Genomic DNA, 24,479 nt, shown 5'->3' with positions numbered 1-24,479 from the left:
CATGTGCTCTTTGTTTCTGTGGATATAAGAGCAGAACACCACAAACACACACACACACACACACAAATACACAACCACAAAGAGACGTGAAACAACCGCAAAGGAAATCTGGAAAGGTTTATTGGCCGTTGAAAATTGATGGAAATGTCTTTGTTTTAGCGTTGCTGCGGTGGCACAGGAGCCCCGTCTCGTAACGGTCGTGTATAACGACACTTAACGGCATCACAACGCCATTGAGCAACAAATCGACCACCGTGTAAACTTCCCCTGAAAATGAGTTGCAAACGCTTGTCAGACGCAGGGAAGTCCTCTCCCTGCGTCTGACAAGCGTTTGCTGTGTACTAACTTTGACAAAAGCGTCAACACAGAATATAATGTTATTCAAAGTGAATCGTAACAGCACATACTTTAATTAGAAACCATCAAGATCAGTTGTGTGGATGTGGCTCGAGCCTTCCACCCCCATTTAAAAATATAAGTAAACCAACACTATGAGCAATTCAATTCAATTTAGTTTATTTGTATAGCCCATTTTCACAAATTATAAATTTGTCTCTGAGTGCTTTACAATCTGCCCCAAAACCTCACATCGGATTAGGAAAAACTCCCAAATAACCCTTCAGGGGGAAAACAAGGGAAGAAACCTTCAGGAGAGAACAGAGGAGGATCCCTCTCAGGATGGACAGAACAATATATGTCATGTGACCAGAAGGACAGATTAGAGTTAAAACACATTCATTCACGCAACGCTAAGCCAGTGAGTGGAAGTGAACAGGACTGAAGGTAACGACAGATGCATGAAGTGATGAGCAGTGCAATGAGCTGAGTAGTGAGAGGCTACCTGTCCCAAAGCGTGTGCCCTCCTTAGAGCGTGGAGTATCTTCACGCTGTGGTTCCACGTGATGCTGTTCATCTGGTCTCTGAAGCGCCTTCCACACAACACACTCGCCACATCGGGGTTCTGTGTGAAAGGCCCTGAAGTTTTTATTGTATTCCAGGCCGATGTGTTGATGCTCCGTGTGTGTGTGTGTGTGTGCGTGTGCGTGTGCGTGTGCAACTAGTTGGCATGGAGTGGTAGCCGACGCTCTATCGTCATTGAGTGCAGGGATAATCGCTTTTCCACTTGTGGGCGAGTTCAGCCATGGGAACCCGTATGATCCGATAACTAATTATTGCATAAGATATTAATGTAACACCACAGTTATTTTTGCTTTTGTAGACTTTAATTGCCACTGCTTGCATGAGGGAGTGAGTGAGTGAGGGAGTAAGTTGAATGAGTGATTAAGTGAGGGAGTGAGTGAGGGACTGAGTGAATAAGTGAATGAGTGATTAAGTGAGGGAGTGAGTGAGTATGTGAGTGAGTGAATGAGGGAGTGAGGGAGTGCATGAGTGAGGGAGTGAGTAAGTGAGTGAGTAAGTGAGTGAGTGAGTGAGTAAATGAGTGAACAAGTGAGTGAGTAAGTAAGGGAGTGAGGGAGTGAGTAAGTGAGTGAGGGAGTGAGTAAGTGAGTGAGTGAGTAAATGAGTGAACAAGTGAGTGAGTAAGTAAGGGAGTGAGGGAGTGAGTAAGGGAGTGAATGAGTGAGTAAGTGAGTAAGTGAGTGAGGGACTGAGGGAGTGAGTAAGTGCATGAGGGAGTGAGTAAGGGAGTGAATGAGTGAGTAAGTGAGTAAGTGAGTGAGGGATTGAGGGAGTGAGTAAGTGAGTGAGGGAGGGAATAAGGGAGAGCATGAGTGAGTGAGGGAGTGAGTTGGCTGCATGCTCACGGACCTTTTTGTAATTAGGAACCCATCCAGCCTCACAATCACACCTATTGGAGAGGCTGGATTGTTTGCCAATGCAACAGACTAAAAACAAATATCAAAACAAAGTCACACACACACACACACACACACACACACACACACACACACACACACACACACACACACACACACACACACACACACACACACACATGCTACACTTCTCTAATAATATCCTCTACCACTCAAAGGACAACATATTTTGTAACTGACTATTTATATTCTGTATAAATGGTGGCTTGGTTGAATAACTCCACCAGTGTATCTGACAGGAACCTAAAGTTGTGGGAAGATCCCAGAACACGAATAGATCATTTAGTGTTTACTGAACACACTCTTTCATCCAAGCTTATTTGTATATAATGATTACTAATTCAACGACAACATAAATGGACATTAAGTGTTGGTTTGAATGTGTGCAACATGGTTTAACTTTAAAGGAATGTAATTCAAAGTTCAGGTGACTTTATTTCACTGTACAGATGCTGGTGGACTGGTGTATAGTCCATTATCACAAATCACAAATGTGCCTCAGGAGGCTTTAAAATGTCTACAACATACAACATCGTGTGTCTTTGGATTGTATCGGATGAGGAAAAACTGCCCTTCCAAAAACAACTTTAATGGGAAAAGAAGGAAGCTGAGGGAGAACAATTGAGGAGGGCTCCGTCTCCCAGGAGATGCTGTGGCACAGATTCGAACATAATAACATTGTGGGTGTCAGGCAGGACCACGGCAGTACAGGTAGAGAGGGTCACGAGAGGTCACCCTGCAGTCGAGGCCTTGAGCAGCACATCTGGGGGCCGGTTCAAGCCCAAACCACAAGAACTATGGAAGAGGGAAGGCTTAACTGCTCCTTAATGTGTCATGGTTCAGGTTGTCTTCCATTCTTAAGATACGAGTACAACAAGTATATCAAAGGCTGCATGAAATACCATGTTCCCTCTCACAATAATCTTTAGATTCATGTGTATTTGATCGCCGGGTGGTTTTGTTTTATTTTCTCCAAACAGCCAAAGACGTTGGCGTGAGTTGACATTAACCTCGTTCTTACAAAAGCTCTTAATACAGAAGGTTCATGGGGCAGCTGCTCAGCCAGAGACACAACGCCTGGTTTCCAAAACACAGAAAGACTTCATGAATGTGAGGCAGTGGGATCAGTGAGTAACGATGTAAGAGCTGTTCGACAATGCCTTTTGTTCTGGCGAGCTAACTTGAAAACGTTTTAAACAAAGTTTTTTTTAACCCTTGTGTTGCCTTTGGGTCATTTTGACCCGAATCAATATTACACCCTCCCCCCGCCTTTGGGTCATTTTGACCCGATTCAATGTTTCACCCTCCTGTTACCTTTATATTTACTAACATATTTTACCCTATGGGTTCAATTTGACGCCAGCAATTAAAACCTCCAGAAAATTATTAGAATTAATATTGTTTTCCAAGTTTAAGTGTGAGGCACTTTATGTTTGTTTGTTGACTACCGAAAGAACACCGACATTAAACATTGAATGGGGTCAAATTAATCCTAAGGCGGGGGTGTAATATTGATTCGGGTCAAAATGACCCGGGCACCAGGTGCACTTTTTTTTATATGTGTGACCAAGTGTATGCGACCAAGCCGGGCGATAAGTGGACGGGGGTAGTAGCGTGCTCACCGCGCGCAAGAGCGGGTTGGGGGGGGGGGGGGGGGTGGCTTTTTTTTTTCTCCGTCCCGGTGCGCGCATGTCTGGAGCTCCGCGGCGCACGCACGCGGCAGGAGACGGTTAACGCGACACACAGACACGACACGTAGAAATCTGCTGTAATGTGGCGCTATAGGAGAAGTGAGAGGGGGGGGGCCAATATTTTTTATGTCATGCGGATCTACCAATACTACGCCGCGATTGGCAGGTCGCCGCGATCGACCGGTCGATCGCGATCGACGTATTGAGCACCCCTGCCCTAAGGCAACACAAGGGTTAAAGACACACTACCTGCTTGGAGATCTTCCAGACGCGAGAAGCAATTACATCATCGGGTTGGGTATTCGAGAAATGGCCCGCTCGCTTGATAGGGTGCTTTTTCCTCGTGGTGCAAGAGTGAGCAGTTTCTCCTGTTCGTGTCCTTTTGTTGCCGTGTTTCTTTTTACGTGAAGGACTTTGAAGAGAACAACCACGAAGAGGAGCAACACGTTTCACTAGTTATTGATATCGGGTCATATCAGAATATTTAAAAGTTGTTTATTTCACATGTATTTATTACCCTGAATGAATAATGTAACTGCTTTGTGTTTGGTACACTTCAAAACAAAAAGTCCTGGACTCATATTTTCTTTGTGCGAGTTGGTAAAACTATGTGTCGTCATAGCAACAGTCTCCACAGCCACACCAGTGATACCGAGCTCCATCCGTTGGTCAAACCGAGCTACCCACGGCTCTCTCGATGCCAGTGAACTGTCCTCAGACAAAATGAAACGCTTGTTACTGGCCATGAACACCACACAGCGTCGCCTCCCAGTCTGATCATGCGTTTCCCAGTCTCTCTCTCTGACGCTGACATTTCATCCACTAAAGGAGCACAAACATTGACACAGCTCAGGGTTTTTAATGACACCGACAGACTTTGGTTTATATTTTGAGATCATCTTACCTTTAATGCCACCCTGGCTTTCCTTCTCAAATCAGCTCCTGAACTCTGCTAGAGATGCAAATCTCTCCTTCTGTGGTTTTAATGAGGACTGAATAAACATCCCAGAAATCAAATAACCCAAATCAGTCTTAACTTTACACATCATGTGACCAACGTAGGTCTGACTCGAAACCACAAATCAGATGTTTTAAACCAGCCCGCCGGAGCCATGTGGGTCTTTACCAACAGTGAGAGCAGAGGCCGGTCTTTATCAGCTCCAGGCAGTCAGTTTCCATTTTTATCTTTAATATCTCGGAAAATAATAATTTGCATGGTTTCGCTTTTTTTCCTTCGGAAATATTGCAAACTTGTATCTCTTCGTGCCTCCATCCATTCAAAAGTCATTTCTTGGTAAAAAAAACCCGGTAAATTGATGCAGCATCCAGTCGATAATAGGACACACACGGACACACACGGACACACACACACACACACAAGCAGAGCAAACACACAGTACAAGGGACATCTCTTTATTTCACGCTGCTCAGACTTTGCCAAACAAATCAAAGCTCCGACGTCTGAGACAACAGCCAAAAGTCCATCATCTTTCCAGCAAAACGCAACTTTAGAAACAAACTATCGATGACAAAAAAACAAACATTACATCACACAAATAAAACCATTTTTTTTCTCCAAATCATTCAGACTTTTCATTTAAGCCAGAGAGCGAAGCGTGTCCTCGGCTCGCTCCTTTGCCGTACATCGCTAAAAAAAGGCGTGCAGTCCTTTGACGCAGTAAAGTCTCTTCCTGGCTCCACAGCTGTCAATCGCCTCCCCTCAGCCAACAGCACAGCTTGCGGTCGCTGTGGCTTGGGATGGGAGTCGGGTTGGGTGTCGGGGGGGCAGGATGTCATCGGGGTAGTCGGTGCGGGATTGGTTGCTCGGCTTAAACTGTGTGAGATGTGGTTGAGGGAAAGAAGGGTGGAGGTGTCACGATAGCAAAAACAACATTTAGAAACAAAGATTCAGTTCAGAGTTTAAATTGGTCTCAATGTAAACATTTATTAAGACTATATTTCTCAGTGAAAACCAACTGGAATACTAACGTTAGCTTGAGTGTATATGTTGGTAGTGTATGAACTTGTCTGGCCTGCAGGTACCTTTATATCATTGTGTGTGTGGGTGTGTGACCTTTAAATCAGACTGTGTGTGTATATCCTTTGGTAGGATACCTTTTCTGACTATTTTCTAGCCGTTCTGAAGCTATACAGACTGTGTGTGTCTGTGTGTCTCTATCAGTGTGTGTATATACACTGGTGTGTGTGTGTCTATCTGGAGGCCCTGCTAAGCCGGGGGTACAGCAACATGATTGCGTCAACGCTACCTTCGCTGTCCGAGCTGCTGTCCGAGTCGCTGCTGCCGGAATAAGCCCAGAGTCCTGGTAAAACACCCACACACACGGCGGCCGACGGCAGGTGCAACACACCCGGACCGGAGCTCGGGGGAGCCGAGGGCGTCTTCGCCGACAAGCCGGAGACTGTTTGCTGACCTTTAGCTCCGCCTGCTGCCCCTGCTCCATCCTCCTGTTCTGAACAGCACAACAAACCGTCAGATTCAGAGCCTCCACTTGTAAACTCCCCGTGACTCTTTGGAGGGTGGGAACATCTGAATTATGTAACCGAGGACCAAGAGAAATAAAAGACATAGTAAACGTGTTTTTACCAACTGTGTTGATGGGCTATTTTGTAATTATTATGACTATATTTGTCGGTATAATTTGTTCCGATTAATCACAATTATTTGTAAAAACATTTGCCTGCAGGTAACGAGCACTGAGAGAAACTGATTAGAGACGTACATTGACTGGTAGACTGTGTCATGTAAAGCTCACTAATGCTCGTATGTTAATATTGGAGCAAGTCATTTAATTGTGTGTGACGTGTAAGTTGTCGCTTTTAGTGACAAAAACACAGATAATGCAACTCTTCAGTATCAATGTTTTTGGATCTCTCAGCCTCAACTTTATAATTTCATTCATCAACGTTCCCATCAGCCTCGTTTCCAGCCGAAGAGGCTTTGAGGTCCCCGTAAACTTCCCACTACCAAACTGCCATCAGTGGACAGTCAGACTAAGCCTGCCCTAAAGCGCACCTCGCTTTATGGTCCATTTTACTCTGAATGGACCATAATTTACGAAATGAAGATCATTTTATATTGGAAAAAAAACTTGAAACAAGTGATTGAGTCCATTAACTTGTGTTTACAATGTTTACCAAGTAATATATAAGAAATCAAATAATTAAGGATTGGTATTATTAGGGTTTTTTAAATACTAGTATCAACACTGCTTATCGGTTCAGTCCTTAACACAAATAATTTAGAAAAGAATCAACATTGCTTTATTATTATTATGTAAACAAAGTCTTTCTTGAGCAACAATACAAAAAGTTAGAACATCTTTAAAATACGTACGCAGCTAAACAACCAGCTAATATTTAGCCAAACAGCATCCAAAAACGCTGCTTGTTCCCCAAATGTTGCTTATTTTCTCACTCAGTCATTAAAGCACCGATAGCAGAACCGTTAAGTCCTGACTTCATCGATGCTCGTTTTTTTTACTCATTTAGAACCAGTTCTGTTTAGACCTGGGGTTTTGGGGGGTCCCGAGAGAGAAGTAGGGTCATTTTGTCAGCCTCAGTTGACCCCTGTTGGCCAGCAGAGAGAATGCAAGTTTAAGACATTTCCGCATTGGCTTTACTCGTCAGAACCGGAGGTTTCCGCCTGGTCTGATACTGTAGTTATATCATTGAGCAAGAGAAAGTGTAAACACAATTAATTAATGTCAGGCATTCCTACCTTCTAAGCCTCAGGCTACAACCCACCTGTGTGTCGGGCTCCATTTCCTGTCGTTGCCGTCGTTGAGATTTCCACCTTCTGTTTCTTACTGCTGTCTGAGGACTGGGAGGAACTGGGTCGCGGAACAAAGAGATACTGAAGAGTTAAGTCTGCTCAAATCAAGATGTTCACACTAACAATGGGTCTGATGAGAGTTCAATGTGACCTGGAAGCTTCAGTAAGAAGTAAGTGAACTTTAGGTTTACAATTTTTATTTTTATTTTTTTAAATCACCCACTTTCATCAGCAACGCTACCGGACAGCGCATGAGGACATACATGCTGGAGATTTTAAGAGGTAAAGAGAGCCGGTGAAAACAGAACTAAAGGGGAGCGATCATCCCTTTGAACCCCAATCAGTTTCTGTGTGTTCTACGTCCCATTGTACTCACTGCGGCCTCAATTTAAAATGAAACACACCAAGTCCTGCACCTCTATATAATCACAGCTAGAAGTAGAGATACAAACACATGCTGTACATATTGAAACATTTACACTTTTAAAACCTAAACTTGTCTTTTTGGAGTTTCAGAGGATTCAATTTGTCTCAACAGACAACTTCAAATAATTGATAATGTTGCTCTATGTATTCTGGATGTGTAAATACGCCGTCTAACACATTTCATATCAACAGTATAAGGTCGATCCTGTATACAGCTCGTTTGTGAATGTGTGCCTACCTGCGTCTTTCGACGGCTCCAGCCAATAAATGGGCCTGAGACAGATGGCTGGTCTTTTGTTCCGCCCCCTTCTTTTCGGGCTCTCTGCGGCTTTCGGTGGCCGCTTGCTTCACCACGGCGCTGTGACAGTACAAAGTTAAGGTGAACGGGCCATTACGGATGGAAAGGGAACAAAAAGAGTGGATTTCAGGGCCGAGCAGAAAAGCAAACTATCCGTTCAACAAGTTAGACCTCTTTTCTCTTCGAGGAGGGGGAGGGAGGTCCATTACATCTCTCTTCTGCTGGAAAAGTGGCACAGTTCTGAGAGGCTACAATAAGCACACATGCAGAGCGAGTTGACACAGATATGAAGCCTAAAAGTACACCGGGTGACGGAGCTCAGGAGACATGAAATTGGGTCGGAGAGACGGAGGGAAATGAGATGGAGAAACACACGAAGACGAAGCAAAGCGCAGACGGTGTGAAACAAAAAGGTCAGATGAGCGAGCAGCACGAGGCGTTAGATGTGCATGATGCATCCACGCAGACGGGAGCTTTCACTGCATTAACTCAGGTTTGCACCCATGTGTGAGTTCATGCATCTTTTGTTCACGGCAACTGCTTTAAATGGTCACCGTAGTTACCAGCCTATGATACAGTTTCCACGACAACCCATTCTGTTCTTCATCTGCAGACAAACCTGTCTGTCACAAACCTGTCTGTCTGTCTGCAAAAGACAAAATGAGAGTTCACAGGGAGAAAAGCGCAGAGAGCAACAGCACATCTCACAGTGTGGCGTTGATGTGAAAGGCACAGCAGCGTTGGAGCACAGCAGTTCTGCTCATGAATTCGGTCGACTGCCCGAAATACAAGCGTACAATATTCCCATCTTTCTCTCACGGGCTAACATTTGAGGTTATGTAATGCAGTGGAACGATCCAGATGGGATTAGGCAAATAAAATAAGCTGGTTCCTGACCTCGGACCCCGCTGCCCACAGCCAAGATTTGTTCAGCAATTGTGCCCACTCATCGAAACTGTCAGAGCTGAAGAGGCACCGCTTAGAAGGCCATCATCATCCTACAGCTAGCTGCCAGGTCGAAATATGTCGGTATTAGCTTATTGGAGAAATACAAGTATGTCCGCTTACACTTATGAAATACAAGTACAGTAATGCCAAACCAAATATGAAATAACTTACAGTAAAGCTAATTACATAGTTTGTCCACCAGAGAGCACCGACAAGTCCTTCGTTCAGCGAATAGATTTCAAACATGGCAGATAAACTTTCTGAGAGGCTGACAAAGAAAGCAAAAACTACAGTTGATTTCAGAACCGGTCAGCTAAGTATGAACCGAGCGGGTGCGTTATTTAAAGGGATGGTGTCTCATTACCAGGACGACAAACACCGGACCCCAGGCACGCATTACCGACCACGCACTGTGGAACGCTTTAGTGTCTGTGAGGCGTACAATTTAAAACACCAAAGTTATTTTTGTTTGGAACGACAATCAACATTACATTTTCTGATTTTGTAAACTGACTCATTAGCTCTTTGTAACTATTTGTGGTCATTGATCTATTCAAACTCTTTAAAGGTTTTAGTTACACATCAAAGCATTATACCTCATTGTCTTAGTATTATTCATAATAAAGCGCAGGAACCAGAAGTTGATAATATACATTGTATACATTGTCCATTTGTTTAAAAAGCATGCGACACTAACTAACACTGTAGTGATGAATGTTACTTATGAACACTTCATGCTTGTTTGCTCAGAATAAACAGCAGCAGCACAATGTCCATGACTCATATTATTTAATATGCTCAGAACTTGTTATTTTCAAAAAGAACATCCAGGTTAAGTGACTTAATGTATCAGCATAATGCTATAATGTATTATTTACTAGATATAATTGATATCAATTATATTGTGGAGGTAATGGCATCATTTTCAGAACTGGATGTTGCCGTCTGGTCCAGGTTGAAAAATACCAACCGTACCCTTTAATCCGTTAACTTTAGCCTTAGGTATAAAATGTGTATTAGGTTTAGGAAAGCTTTGCGTGGGCTTTTTAAGGGATGTATTCTGTTTTAGAAATAACTCTTTGACGGTGTTGTTGTGAATGCAGTGTGAGTGTTTAATGTTCATACTTTTTGATAGAATGCAGATTGTGCTCAAGACCGATGAAGTACTAGTCTCCTCCGATTCTTATTTCATGAACCAAATAAACTAGACACACAAATGGCTGTGACTTCAACTACATCTCTGTGCTTATTTTAAACCTTAAAAGTCTGTCATCGTTCAAAGAAATGGGGGAGAGCATATTAATATCATCCCAAAAGCAAATACCGAGAGATTTAACATGTTATTTTTAGAAACCAAAGAAAGGATATTCTGTACTCCAACACTTCCTTTTTCTCCTCATCTCTGCGTTGCTTCTCCACCAGGCACTGTTGCCGGGAGACCTCGTCGAGGAAGCTGGACTCCTCCTCGTCCAATCCCCTCACCATGTTGCCTGTTACCATGGAAACAAACATGTTCTGAACACATGGCCGTACAGTGATTGCATTTTTCTGAAGTAGTTTCATGGTGAACCTGCAGGATTTTGGCCCGATTACTCTCGGAACCCGAATCATGGCAAAAATGACCAGAATAATGTAAAATAGTCCATCACAGTAACAATAAAGCAGCATTAAGGCTATATAAAAATACTCCATTAGAAGTTGAAGTCCTTCATTTGAAATCCCTTTTAAATAAAAGTATGAGAAGTACATAATGACATCATCAAGTTTGCCGGAGCAAAAAACTCACTCTCGACATTTTACTCTCGTTTCGGGAGACCGATGCTGGTAACCATGACAATTAAATGGGCCTTAATGTAATAAATTGTTAGAGTGCCTCTTTAAATCATAAAAACATTGTATACAACAATGAATCTTTTATTACCCATCTTTGATTGCAAAGTAACAAGCAAGTAGCGACACGTCAACACTGACACTTTCACATTGGATTTGACTATTAAGCATTTATAAGTAGCAAGTGGACGTAAAACCTTGTCTTTACAGGACATAGTGACTGGCTTTATACGCGGGAGAAGCTTTGATTCAAAACTAGATGACAAAATAAGGTAAAAGTCACGTGAACAAAGAAAGACAAGAGAGACAAAACTCACTGAATTTAAATTGCTCGGCATATTCCTCTTGTTTCTTGTCCTTCTGCTCCTGCAATCGCTCAAAGAGGGAGCGTGGGTCGTACTTCTCCTCGGGGCCTCTGAGGAGTGAACAGACATACATGTGGATGCACGCACAGAAGTTATGATGATGTCTTGAAAACGTGCATCGGTGCACGTGTGCTCTTCTTACCCTCCGGGTCTTCGGGGTTCCTAACCTTCTCCCATTCCTCTTGTCTCTTCTTCCTGTTCTCATCGAGCTCAGATTCAGACACAAACTTCCTGCTGAGCTCGACGCCCTTTACCGCTCCCTCTTCCATTTCAACTGACCGGAAGAAAAAGAAAAAACACTTGTGTGACTCCTAAAAAACTGCTCCAATGCACTTTGTTTATTTGTTTTACTCAAGACGGCTCACAGTCTATTTCTGTTGGGCTCTTATAGAATACTAGGTGAAGAAGTCAATAGCAGTGGTTTTCAATGGTTTTACTATGAGGATCTGCACACATTATGAATATATCAATTGATTAATTATTTAGTTTTTATGTATTCCAGCAAATTAATAAATCTATCTTAGTTTTGAGCAAAACCCACATTTCGCCTCCTGCATGAGAAACTGCAACTATTAATAAATAAAAAATGCCTGAGAGTACATTTCGTGATACATCTGAATGCAGTTAATACAGTTGAAATATGCATGTGCAATGCCCCTATGGAGAAGGCCATCTCATATTGCTACTATACATGTGAATATATGTATTTATTTACATATATTCACAAATGCCATACCGAGTTGTTTTTACGCCACAGCGATGACTGGATCGTTGACATGTAATGGTTTTGTGATCGAGGGATTGTTGACACGCTTTCTTTATATTCTTTTTTTTTCTGCAAATGCCGTCACTTATATGAACACTTAATCAGACACATCTGCACCACTTGCACTGTCACCACTTTCTTTCTGGACTCATATCCCCCAATTCATTGTCACTGTTGTTTGTATATATTTTACACGCACGTTTCTATTATGTTGTCTTTAATATCTACTAGCATGTATATACGAGGAGAGCGTAAGTGTAACCGGAGTCAGATTCCATGTATGTGCTCACATACATGGCCAATAAAGCGGATTCTGATTCTTCTGAACCGAGGTCCCATGTAGTCCCACATATGACACTGATGCATGTGGAAAACAGAGGTGAGGTGCATGTTGCTATGTCTTTGTTTTGTTGTATGACAGACTGCAGCATTGAGATCAACCAACTACATAGAGTCGACGTGTATTTTGGCTCTCCCTCGTGGCCATGTTTAATCATCACACGTAACTGAGACGCTCGCTTATTTTTATAGAAATGTTCGTCGAGGCCGACTGCCGGAGGAACACCCCACAAGGAGAGCACGCCGGGTGTTCATCGAGGGGACGGTGGAGTGAAACAGGAGGCACGCGTGATGGGGCCAACGCGTTCCGTTTTAATCGGCGGCCCTGTTGATTGATTCACTCCTCGCGACCTCAGGCGGCGATAACGACGTTAAATCACTTTCAGGACTCACTCTGCGCGCGACACGATGGTTTCTAAGCAACGCAGCAATCGTTGTGCAAAACAACCGTCCGGCTCGTTGGCTCAGCTGAGACGCTCGAGCGGTTACGCTTCCTCCGGCTAGCTTTAGCTTCGTTACCGTCTGAGCGAGCGGACGTCCCCGCTGTGCGGGAGGCGAGTCCCGGCGTGAGACCGGAGCTTCCCGCGGCACTGCCAAGCGCACTGGAGGGTGAGAGGACGACTGGTTTGTCCCGAGCGAGCTCATTTATTATGTGTCACTTGAACTTACCAAGCTCCGCTAGTCGATATGGTGTTACTGCTCCAAATCAATGTCGTTTGTGTCACAGTGAAAACACCCCGTCGAGGTTTCTTGGACGTGCAACTTTGGTTCCGACCTTCTTTTCTGCAGCTGAAATCACGCGCAAAGGCAACAGTGCCATCGAGTGACAACAATGGAAACAAGTGCTATACATGCAACAATAGGATTTAAAATAACATGTTAACGTGAATTGGCTTCACAAAAATGTAGTCAATGATTTTTATGGTTACAAAAATAAAATACATTTGAATTAATGAGGAAATAAGAGGCATTGTCTTTATTTTGTAAAAAGAAAAGGGATTTTTGAGTTTGTGTGAATCGGCAGGCACAGAATAAGTGAGAGACCGTTGCAGGTTGAAATTTACACAAATAACACATATATATGATATATATGTTTATAAGATATGAAAGACACAATTGGACGGCCGGCGTTTATGAGATTGGAGTGAGACACGGAGAACATGCGATGTGGTGATCTTCGCAATAAAACATCTTTGATGGGACACGTCGAAGGAACAGGCTCCTGGAACAGAGTCAGGGAACAGTCAGCGAACAGAATCATGGAGCAGAGTCATGGAACAGACTCATGGAACAGAATCATGGAACATAATTATGGAACAGAATCATGGAACAGAATTATGGAACAGAATCATGGAACCGACTCATGGAACAGAATTATGGAACATAATCATGGAACATAATCATGGAACAGAATTATGGAACAGAATCATGGAACTGTCTACCATGGAGCATTGAGGTTCATAACTAATCTTAAGGCTCTGACGTCACCATTGCTTCCTGTATGCTAGGGTTGGTTGGACTCCTCTGTCCATCCGTAGACAAAATCATTGGCATGTCCTTATTTATAAGGCTATTCTCCACGTACTTCCATCGTATCTTTGTACGCTAATTCATCTGAAAAACCCTGGAAGCTACCATCTTCGCTCTGTGACCTCTGCTCAAGGCCTCCTCTTGCTCTCCGTCCCTCACGTCCGTTTGGAAATGGGAAAAAGAGGTTTTAAGTTTGCTGCTCCTGCGGCTTGGAATTTGCTGCAGACAGACCTGGGTCTCCGGGAACCGGTCTCCTTAGGTGTTTTAAAATAGATTGAAAATATTGGAGGGAAATTCATCTAGCTGTAGATGTTTTATATGACGGAGGTATGTGCTCCTGTGTAAGCTGGGTTGTGTTGACTTGAGTCTTAGTTTTGGTTTTATTCATGCTGTGATTTTGTTTTTCGTTTTATATATTGTCTGTCACTGTTTTATGTTGTATCGTATGGAACTTTGTGTGACGTGCTACTGCTGCTGTCTTGGCCAGGACACTCTTGTAAAGGAGATTTTTAATCTCAATGAGGCATTTCCTGGTTAAATAAATTTAGAAACATAATCATGGAACAGAATTATGGAACAGAAACATGGAACAGAATTATGGAACATAATCATGGAACAGAATCATGGAACCGACTCATGGAACAGAATCATGGAACAGGCTCACATAATCATGGAACAGAATCATGGAACAGAATTATGGAACATAATCATGGAACAGGCTCAAATCTCAGCAAAGCACACAAGTATTAAAAAAAGGAAGTTGGTTCATGAATGACTATCCATATTATATATAATGATAATGTAAAGTTGTTATTACTATTATTAGGGCCTGATCACTGAATTATTCAGAGGACCTTTTTTCTTAAAATGTTTATTATTATTTAGATTTGCGGTCAGAACAATAAAAAGACCGTAGTTAGAAAAGCTTTGAGGTGTCATCAAACAATTGTGGATGTGGTGTGGAGACAACAAAAAAGTCACCTGCACCCCCCACAATCACGATCTGAACACAAATAAATTATGGCCAATAAATGGTGAATGAACATCTGCTCCTTAACCAGTCTGGCCATCAAAATTATTATTTACATATAGTTCACTCCATAAATACTGGAGCGACCCTGTAAAGTGGCTTCGTGGAGTTAGAGATATAAGCCGTCAATCACGGTGTGGCAGTGTGGGTGCTGGTCGAGGGGCGTGCCTGTGATTAGCGGAGCCGAGGGGAGGCGGGGTTAACCTGTCCGGAAACGGAAGTTGAGTTTGGTTGACGGGAACCGTTGTTGTTCACGTTCAAGCTGATAATAATTCTCCGACTGTGTTGGTGGAAGCTTCAAGGTCCGTGTACGTTTTGTTAGTTTGTTTTTTCGTTTCATTCCAAATACGGAATACGGAAATCACGTGGTTTTTTCGTTTTCTGTTTGAAAACCAAAAACGGAAAAACGGAATACCACCTCCGTATTTCGTTTCTGTTGTCTGAAACCAAAAACGACAGAACGGAAGTGCTTAAAATGAAGTCAAAATAAAAGCCAGTGATACATATTCGTATTAACCTTAGAAGAATATTAATGAATCAATATAAAGAATAAATAATTAAACGGAGATATTTTAACGATGCAAACACATAGCAGGGTAACGTTAGAAGAATATTAATTAGTCAATATAAAGAATAAAGAATTAAACCTGGATATTTTAGCGACAGTGGTGACGACGGGAAGTTTAATATTCATGTACACAGCAAGAATCACCTTCTCACTTTGTGTGTGTGTGTGTGTGTGTGTGTGTGTGTGTGTGTGTGTGTGTGTGTGTGTGTGTGTGTGTGTGTGTGTGTGTGTTTTGAAACATATGGTTGGAGGGAGCAAGAAAGACTGTCCCACATTTACAAAGAAACAAATGGTCAATTTGACCCGCAACATAACAGGAGGGTTAAATGTAGTTGACACTACAAAGGGTTGCATTTTGGGTAACTGAGTTTATTCTGTGTTTATCTCCCGCAGTTTTAGGTTTGCCACTGCTATATACACCCTTTTGCACTGAAGCACGCAAGATGGACTCCAGCCTGTTACCTTACTTAGATATTGTACAACAAATGATGCATAGTGGCTGTAGTGATGTGGACATAAAAAAACACTTGATATTTGAATGTGGCTTGCGTAGAGGAGCGTCCGTGGCCAATATTCGGAAGTTTTGTAAAGACCACGGGTTAAAAAGACAGCGAGTGACGGACCAACAACTTGAAGCTGCAGTCTCCAATGCAATAACACAGGTAGGGTGCAGTTAATTTATTTGCGCGAAAAAATGCATACAACGAAACTATAAGTGTGTGTAAGGTTAGTATGTTATACTTTAACCCTCCTGTTATGTTCGTTTCTTACATACAGCCGTCATGCTCCCGGGTCAGTTTGACCCAAAAGTGGTCAGAAACAAAAAAATCCTAATAACTATAGTTTGTACCTCATCACCAACACCATTACTAACAATCCAATCAGTTTTAGTGGAATTGAGTTATTCACCCTCCATAGATTTAATGAAAATACATGTTCAAACAATTTTTTAGGTACATTGAAAAAATCTAAATCTAAATTAAATTGCATTAGTTTACTATAACATGTATATTCTCCTACATTTTATTACCATTTAGTAGAAAATTTTCATGGGGTGATGTAGATAAATAGAGATGAGACACCTGTGTTCAGGGTCATAATGACCCACCCACTAAAAATCAAGCCAAATGAGTCATAAAGGATTTGTATTGAAAGTAAACTTTAGTTATGTTCATTTATAGGGTTGATATGCATAAATTATGTTATAAAAGATGACCAAAGGCCAGCACATAGTCATCCTCTTGGTGCAGTCGTATGGATCTGCAGAAATGTCACTCTTGCCTGTCTTCAAAACTTGAGAGCCCTGAACAGGGTGTGTGTCACTCTCAGTCACCCAGTCTATTAGAAGTACTAGAGCACCATATTTATGAGGAGAGACATGAAAGAAAGCCTTACCTTAGTGTCCCATGTCCAATAAAGGTGTATTTAGGGGGAAAATGAGAAACATTTGTAAAGTGTGGTTCTCGTGGGGTGATGGCCGGGCACACAGGCAGGATATAGATGATTCATACAAACAGATGGTAAGAAAGACTGTCCCACATTTACAAAGAGGGGGGGGGGACTCCATAATAGCTATTGTATTTAGTAGTTATATAGTTATTGTAACACGGTCCGAAAACTGTGCAGCTCCAGCCGCAAATACCTGCCGTAAAGTGTGATCCATGTGACGTCATTCTGTAACTTGCTTGTATTTATTACAATAACAAATGATGACATCTTTTAACATTAAAGTTAGACACAGATCTGATTAAAGGTCAACATCTGAATCCAACTAAATAATGTAGCCTACTGCTAATTAAATTTGTCTCTTACAACTATGAAAATGTATCGAGTAAAACATGTTTAAACTGCAACTAGTTTTCATAATCATCTATAATTCAAAACACTTAACAATTAATTGTAATTTAATTGGAGTTGAAGTTGACATTTCATGGCTTAACATTACAATGCAACATGTATTCCTTTCTTTATCTTCAGGGTGGTCCTACCTATGGCAGGAAAATGATGACTGGGAGTCTTGCAGCTGCAGGTGTCTTCGCATCAGAGGGTCAGACTTTGGCACCAACCCATTTCCAAGTTTACAGGACCAGGAAGCTGCAGTGAGGGAATTTTCTCTGCAGTGCCCTGATACAAGTGTCCTGCTGGACAATGCAGTGAATAATCTGCCACAACCGTTCAAAGATGGACTCAAAGGCCTCATCGACATCTCAAGGAGAAATTGTCAACGCTGATGTTTTTTTGTGTGTCTAAGTTGTTCTTGTCTGTGCTTTTTAATTGGTTCAACTGACGGAATGTTTTTTTCTTTTCTTCAAATGTTGGGGGTCTAAAGGGAGAAATATGTTCTTTTTGAATAAACACTTCTGTTGTCTTCAAAGTCTGGCACGAATTTCATTTTTAATCTGTAATGGGAAAGTCTGGACCTGTAACACCAACTATTGATCGTGACAGTGTGTTGACCCCCTGCCAGTGTGAGTAAGGCACTGGAAGATAGCTTGTTCAGTGACCTCTGACCTAGGTAACAAACTTACACCCCAAAATATACACACACAAGACGGTTGCAGCCGGTTTAGGGCGGTGAAGCCATGATAACTTCATACATTAGCCACCATCGTATCACTTGTTTCAGGCTCATAAGTCGGTCTCCCCGACAGCCGGATGTCACAGTTTGGACCCAGTGTGAAGATTTCCCACTGGAGGAGGACCCCTATGTGGTTGGGAACCTCGCTTGTTTATGAAGGGCAGCTTAAGAACCCTGACACCCTCAGTTTGGATGTCAATCTGACACCTATTGCTTCACAAAGAACACAGCTGATGTCTGAGCACTACAATCAAACAGCAGGAACAAACATCAATGATAAACAATCTGAGCCAACCTATAAATCACATAATACTAAATACCATTTTGACCTGAGCTTGTAGCAGGTATAAAGCTTCAGTGGAAGCTCAGTCAGGACGGTTCATACATCTGACATTCACTTTTCATTTGGAACAGCTCTTGGAAGGCAAAACTTTGATGATGTAAATCATGCGAGCAGATTGACTGCAGATGGAAGAATCAGAGGAATTGAGATCCAGCAATACAATTCAAATATAATAATGTAATCCTAATGCAATGCTACCACTAATTCTGAAGGCTCCCTCTTTTAGGGGAGTAGTTAACTTGTGCTTGACATAAAGAATTAGAAAATACCAAAGATTGTCTTTCTTTACGAATCTAGAAGTGTGCAGATGTCATTGGATCAGATATAAGTACATGTGAGCTGCTGCTCTGAGCTAAACAAGGCCACGACCTGTTGCTCTGAGCTAAACCTGTTACTCTTAGCTAAACAAGGTCATGACCTGCTGCTCTGAGCTAAAGAAGGTCATGACCTGTTGCTCTATAAGCTAAACAAGGCTCTGAGCTGAATCAGAATCAGGTTTATTGCCAAGAATGTTTTCACAAACAAACGAGGAACTTTCTTTGGCGGAAGGTGCAAGAATCGCGCACCAAGACACATGCGAGACCTTACAATACAAAGCGCGTGTGCTCGTGCACGCTTAGCATGTTAGAAGCACATCTTTCAGAACGTTGTATTTTTAGATTTTAGCTAAACATAATAAATCAGAAAATGACCAGGCAAGAAAATCATTCTGACCTAAAATATACCCGTTTCGGTATTTGCAGTTCAGAATTTAATTTGAAATTGCAATTATTGTGCAGAGAAACTAGTAATAAAAGACACCATTGACCCGTCATGAGGAAGGATCTATATATATGAACACAAATATACAGATTACATTAGAGTATAGACAAACTAAAGTGGAACTACGTAATTTTGATACGGAATTAATGCAAAATCTTCATTTCCTCTGAGTTATTATATTGTATTAAAATAAGACGTGTTGTCATGTAGCTTTCATAATATTTAGGCTTTGTAAGAGTATACGAGTGTGGTCAACGCGTTGCAGAGGAAGGCTCTCTTCAGGCAGTGAGGTGGCTCTTAAAAGAGCCGTTGTGGTGGCGGGTCAGCGGACGGGCTAAGCGCGCTCTCCGCGGATGCGCCGGGCCAGCTGGATGTCTTTGGGCATGATGGTGACCCTCTTGGCGTGGATGGCGCACAGGTTGGTGTCCTCGAACAGGCCGACCAGGTACGCCTCGCTGGACTCCTGCAGCGCCATGACGGCGGAGCTCTGGAAGCGCAGGTCGGTCTTGAAGTCCTGAGCGATCTCTCTCACGAGCCGCTGGAAGGGCAGCTTGCGGATCAGCAGCTCCGTGGACTTCTGGTAGCGACGGATCTCCCGCAGAGCCACGGTACCGGGCCGGTACCGGTGAGGCTTCTTCACGCCGCCGGTGGCCGGGGCGCTCTTGCGGGCAGCCTTGGTGGCCAGCTGCTTCCTGGGGGCTTTGCCTCCGGTGGACTTACGCGCCGTCTGCTTGGTTCGCGCCATGACTTCTTGTTCTGGTCTCTGATGAGGAGGAACACGCCGTCCAGAGGACGCGCGCTGCTCTTAAGCGGTGGGACCGGCCGCGAGGCGGTGACGCGGCGGCAGACCTCCGGCTCCTGATTGGCCAGGAGCTCCTCGTGGAGCTCAGCTCCGCCTCGAGCCGCCCGGTCTCCGCTGCTCATTGGAGGAAACTCATTTAAAAAAGTCCGCCAAAAAGTCCTCACGCGCCGCCCCCTGCGCTTCTGCTGAAGCTAAAGATTTGCTTCATACTTTCAGATCTATTGATTCTAAAAAAAAAAAGTGCACTCAATAGGGGTATGTGTTCACCTGTGCCTTTACTTTCATTAGCCTTTTTTTGACTTATTTACTAATAAATCATTGTTTAGTCTAAACATGCTGTTAGTTATCATGTATGACAAAGAAAACCATCCAATCTTTACTTTTGACAAAGTCAAGCAGTATTTTTTGTGGTTAAAGTGTGTAGGAGCCATTTCTATACGTTATTTTAATGCTTGTATTTATTTATATTTTCTGAGAATTTGTGCCCTCTACAGGTCGAAAGGCCAATAAATAGGAGCGTGACCTGGAGGAGGTGCGGCCGACTGGGAGCACACAGCTTTTGACCTTGCTGTCGAATTATGTTGCTGGAGGATAGGCCTCGCTGCTTTTTTGTGCTCTGAAACTTTATTTGTTGTTTTATTTTCTACCCACAAGTTGTAACATCCATTTTGGTAATAAACCCACCACTTGGACCGCTTTGGATTTCATTTATTTCTCAACACAAGCGTCAAAGAACCCCCAGTCACCGCCAACAAACGTGACTAACAAATGGACACTCAGGATAAATGGTCACTATAAAGTGGTTAAAATTAATTTTCTGTTGACTGATTAAGATAGCCATAATATCAAAACATGTATATTTCACATAGTATATATATCATGTATCACCACTCACTGTCCTTCCCTAAACAGGTGGTTTAGCTAGTGTTCCATTGTTCACATTTAGAATCTTAAGCAGATAGGAAGAAGTCTCAACCATTAATGTTTATATTTGTTAAATCTAACTCTCCCAGGAAATTGTTTACCGAATTCATTGTGTATCAAAAGGTTTTCACATAGGATTTTAATTAAATTCAGTTAATTTTATATAGCCCATTATCACAAAATACACATTTGCACTACATCCCTGAACTTGCATAGGGAAAAAATAAATATTTTGTGCCAATAAGGAATTGACCTTTAGAAGAAGTGGGTGGCTCTTAAAAGAGCCGTTGAGGTGGTGGTCTCCAGCAGGTTTACTTGGAGCTGGTGTACTTGGTCACGGCCTTGGTTCCCTCAGACACCGCGTGCTTCGCCAGCTCGCCGGGCAGCAGCAGGCGGACAGCGGTCTGGATCTCCCTGGAAGTGATGGTGGAGCGCTTGTTGTAGTGAGCCAGACGAGAGGCCTCACCGGCGATGCGCTCAAAGATGTCGTTCACGAAGCAGTTCATGATGCCCATGGCCTTGGAGGAGATGCCGGTATCGGGGTGGACCTGCTTCATCACCTTGTACACGTAGATGGCGTAGCTCTCCTTTCTGGACTTGCGCCTCTTCTTGCCGGTCTTGGTCACGGTCTTATTGACGGCTTTCTTGGAGCCCTTCTTGGGCGCTTTGACGCTGGCTTCAGGCATGATTGACTGATTTTTCGGAGTGAGAAGATATCTCCTGAAGCTCAGGGCGGGGAATATATATCAGCTCGATGCAAACGATTCTGTGCTGTTGCTTGCGTCGGATTGGCTGCTGAGCGGAGCATGCGCAGAACAAGTCACTGTTGTCGTGAGCGGATGTATTTAGTGAGCACGTGGATGAATCAGAGGATAGTTGTGATAAAATAATAAAATCCATCTCATATTAAATTATAGGAGATATTAACATATAGAATAAAAGATTTCTTTAAAATCAAATGTAGAGAATAAAATAATGCAAAATAATCTAATTTGGATTAATTATTAAAGTAATGGTAACTAGAGGGTTGGAGGTTCAATCCCCGCCCTAATCGATGTGTCCTTGAGCAAGACACTTAACCCTGAATTGCTCCCTGTAGCTGGGTCTACGGTGTATGATTGTAACAGGATTGTCAGTCGCTTTGGATAAAAGCGTCAGCTAAATGACATGTAATGTAATGCATTAGCCTGAAACCAAATAAACTAAAATATATAGAAGAAGAAACTCTATAAGCCTATAATACTTATTTAAAAAAGAGTCAACCGTAAACTTTAATTAATCGATAATGTTTATGAACAATCAGACTTAAAGAACAGGAAATATAATTAATGCTCTGAAATCAAGACAAAAACGAATGAAAGATACATTTATTAAATAGCAAAAATCATGATGGTGATACTGTTCAGAAATGATAGTGATCTGACATGTGTGTTGATGCAGGAACATAGGTAAAGATATCTAGAATGTATATAGCTATATAAATGTTTCTCATATTAGTGGTTAGATACAAAAAATGAGGTGATGGAGGCCACCCGACAACCTTTTTAACACGTCCTGGAGTTATTTTTTCATTTGATTGCATTATCCAAACTGCTTATCCTATGTTAGGGTCACAGGGCCGAGCTGACATTGTACACCCTAGCTGGTTTATCAGAAAGAGACAGACTCACAGATCCAGTCTCCAGTTTCTCTAAACTGAGACTGTAGAGGTGGAATGATAATTATTATATTATCATGAACCTTTGGAGTTTCTCCAATGTGCTGAATATAGATAATACCGCTACATGTGGTACCACTGGATAGCCGCGGATGTCCTTTGAGAGTACAGCAAGACTTGAGAGGATACCTCAAATAAGTCAAAGAGATGCAAAACCAAGACGTCCACCACAGAGGACACACATGGATGGGCTGGGTCTCAGGATATTATCATGAGCCATATTACTTTGTCAAATGTCCCGAACGTGCTGGATATAGAAAGGCTTGTTGTGGACCTGGAAAACGAATGAAGTGCTAGCATGAGCTGTATGTGTTCAGGCATATTTATTCCATTATGTTGCAAATAAATATATCTTGTCTATCTATATAAATGAACGGGACTAATGATAACATATACAATAAAATGACAAGAAAATGCTCTTAAAGACGGTGTGGGTGGCTCTTAAAAGAGCCTTTTATAGGAGCGTTGTTGTCCAGCCTGAGAGAAGCTCACGTCTTCTTGGGTGCTGCTTTCTTGGCTTTGGGCTTCACAGCTATCTTGACGGGGGTCTTCCTGGCTGTGGGGGCCTTCCTCGCTACCTTCTTGGGGCTCCTGGTGGTCTTTTGGGGGCTCTTTGCGGCCTTCTTTGGGCTTCTTGGCCGCTGCGGGTTTCTTCGCTGCGGGCTTCTTGGCTGCGGGAGCGACTTTCTCCTGCTTGCTGATCTTGAGGCCCCGGTCCCCTTGGTCTGGACCAGCGTCCCCTTGGTCACCAGGTTCTTGATGGCGGTCTTGACGCGGGACTTGTTCTTGTCCGCAGACACGCCGCTCCGCTCCTTGGAAGCGGCCACAGCTTTGACGTTGAGCTCCGCCACGCTGGGAGGAGAATCTATGCAGTTGTTCAGTTTGCGGTAAAACATTCAGCGATGCATGGAATCTGAAACAACACTCAGCCGGCGATACGCTCAAAGATGTCGCTCACGAAGCAGTTCATGATGCCCATGGCCTTGGAGGAGGTGCCGGTATCGGGGTGGACCTGCTTCATCACCTTGTACACGTAGATGGCGTAGCTCTCCTTCCTGGACTTGCGCCTCTTCTTGCCGGTCTTGATCACGGTCTTATTGACGGCTTTCTTGGAGCCCTTCTTGGGCGCTTTGACGGTGGCTTCAGGCATGATTGACTGAATCTTCGGAGTGAAAAGATATCTGCTGAAGCTCAGGTCGGGGAATATATATCAGCTCGATGCAAGCGAGGCTGTGCCGTTGCTTGCGTCGGATTGGCTGCTGAGCGGAGCATGCGCAGAACAAGATGTTATTCTGTGCTCCTCACACAATTGGCCTACTTTTGAGACACGCGGGACCCTAGAGCTCTGAATCACGTCACGTGGTGTTACTTAGCCAATCAAGAAGGCGTATTTTGATAACGTTGCGAATCGAGTGAGATATACACACACCGGAGAGACTGGAGGAGGAGAGGCCAAACTGTCATAAAAAACTGTATAAAGTGAAACAGCGAAACCAGTCTTTAACCTCTTCTATGTTCATTCATTACAAAGGAAGTTAAAAACGAGTACGTCTCATGTGTTCAGAGAACATCACGATTATTAAAAGCTGACTAAAGTGAAATTAAGTAATTTATTTTAAGATTTTAAAAATGTGAAACTTATGAGTAATGCTTTTTAAAATCCATCCCTTATTGTAATTAAAAAAGAGAAGAATATTAATTTATTTTTGGAGTTAAGTCTGTATATTACATTATCGTAAATATCGGTTTTGACGCCAACAATAATTCCTAATGACTACATTTGGACTAATCTAATTAAATATCTGGAATTTCCTATTTTTTTCTCTCCTGGCTTTTGAGTTGTTAATGATAGAGTATTCAGACCCCGTCTGTTAAACATATCTAAGGTCTTAACTCATAACGACGAATTAAAAACATATTTGTACATATTA

The 24,479-nt window shown here is 42.7% G+C and overlaps 4 protein-coding genes, 1 long non-coding RNA gene and 1 pseudogene across 6 annotated transcripts; 1 reads left to right on the top strand and 5 right to left on the bottom strand.

Annotated features, from left to right (window-relative positions):
* Positions 1 to 4,926: 4,926 nt before the first annotated feature.
* Positions 4,927 to 12,956, bottom strand: psme3ip1 (proteasome activator subunit 3 interacting protein 1). The gene is made up of 8 exons (XM_056417438.1): positions 12,814 to 12,956; positions 11,332 to 11,463; positions 11,142 to 11,237; positions 10,363 to 10,484; positions 7,987 to 8,108; positions 7,295 to 7,380; positions 5,797 to 6,000; positions 4,927 to 5,363 (listed from the first exon to the last, which is right to left on the bottom strand). Exons 2-8 carry the CDS (start codon positions 11,456 to 11,458, stop codon positions 5,359 to 5,361), a joined length of 762 nt encoding a protein of 253 aa, XP_056273413.1. The 5' UTR covers positions 11,459 to 11,463; positions 12,814 to 12,956; the 3' UTR covers positions 4,927 to 5,358.
* A 2,159-nt stretch (positions 12,957 to 15,115) lies between these two features.
* LOC130195572 (uncharacterized) lies at positions 15,116 to 17,809 on the top strand. 2 transcript variants are annotated; one of them, XR_008832094.1, is made up of 2 exons: positions 15,116 to 15,156; positions 17,400 to 17,809. It is a non-coding gene; the product is annotated as an uncharacterized LOC130195572 (long non-coding RNA). The 2 variants fall into 2 exon arrangements; XR_008832093.1 differs by lacking the exon at positions 15,116 to 15,156 and adding an exon at positions 15,547 to 16,084.
* A 1,480-nt stretch (positions 17,810 to 19,289) lies between these two features.
* Positions 19,290 to 19,981, bottom strand: LOC130195816 (histone H3). The gene has a single exon (XM_056417534.1). It carries the CDS (start codon positions 19,848 to 19,850, stop codon positions 19,440 to 19,442), a length of 411 nt encoding a protein of 136 aa, XP_056273509.1. The 5' UTR covers positions 19,851 to 19,981; the 3' UTR covers positions 19,290 to 19,439.
* A 624-nt stretch (positions 19,982 to 20,605) lies between these two features.
* LOC130195820 (histone H2B-like) lies at positions 20,606 to 21,517 on the bottom strand. Its single transcript, XM_056417537.1, has one exon. It carries the CDS (start codon positions 21,515 to 21,517, stop codon positions 21,143 to 21,145), a length of 375 nt encoding a protein of 124 aa, XP_056273512.1. The 3' UTR covers positions 20,606 to 21,142.
* A 667-nt stretch (positions 21,518 to 22,184) lies between these two features.
* Positions 22,185 to 23,444, bottom strand: LOC130195817 (histone H1-like; annotated as a pseudogene).
* Positions 23,445 to 23,473: 29 nt separating this feature from the next.
* On the bottom strand, positions 23,474 to 23,698 carry LOC130195822 (histone H2B-like). The gene has a single exon (XM_056417539.1). It carries the CDS (start codon positions 23,696 to 23,698, stop codon positions 23,474 to 23,476), a length of 225 nt encoding a protein of 74 aa, XP_056273514.1.
* Positions 23,699 to 24,479: the final 781 nt, after the last annotated feature.

The sequence above is a fragment of the Pseudoliparis swirei genome, chromosome 6 (assembly GCF_029220125.1).
Source record: "Pseudoliparis swirei isolate HS2019 ecotype Mariana Trench chromosome 6, NWPU_hadal_v1, whole genome shotgun sequence".
NCBI classification, from domain to species: domain Eukaryota; kingdom Metazoa; phylum Chordata; class Actinopteri; order Perciformes; family Liparidae; genus Pseudoliparis; species Pseudoliparis swirei.
The sequence above is the reverse complement of the archived record's forward strand: the minus strand, read 5'-3'. Positions and strand labels throughout refer to the sequence as shown.

Coding starts and splice junctions, on each gene's coding strand:
- psme3ip1 (XM_056417438.1), bottom strand. CDS start 11,458: ATGGAAGAGGGAGCGGTAAAGGGCGTCGAGCTCAGCAGGAAGTTTGTG. Junction 7,381..7,986: donor GGAGCCGTCGAAAGACGCAG/GTAGGCACACAT, acceptor TCCGCGACCCAG/TTCCTCCCAGTCCTCAGACA. Junction 6,001..7,294: donor AAATGGAGCCCGACACACAG/GTGGGTTGTAGC, acceptor TGTGCTGTTCAG/AACAGGAGGATGGAGCAGGG.
- LOC130195816 (XM_056417534.1), bottom strand. CDS start 19,850: ATGGCGCGAACCAAGCAGACGGCGCGTAAGTCCACCGGAGGCAAAGCC.
- LOC130195822 (XM_056417539.1), bottom strand. CDS start 23,698: ATGCCTGAAGCCACCGTCAAAGCGCCCAAGAAGGGCTCCAAGAAAGCC.
- LOC130195820 (XM_056417537.1), bottom strand. CDS start 21,517: ATGCCTGAAGCCAGCGTCAAAGCGCCCAAGAAGGGCTCCAAGAAAGCC.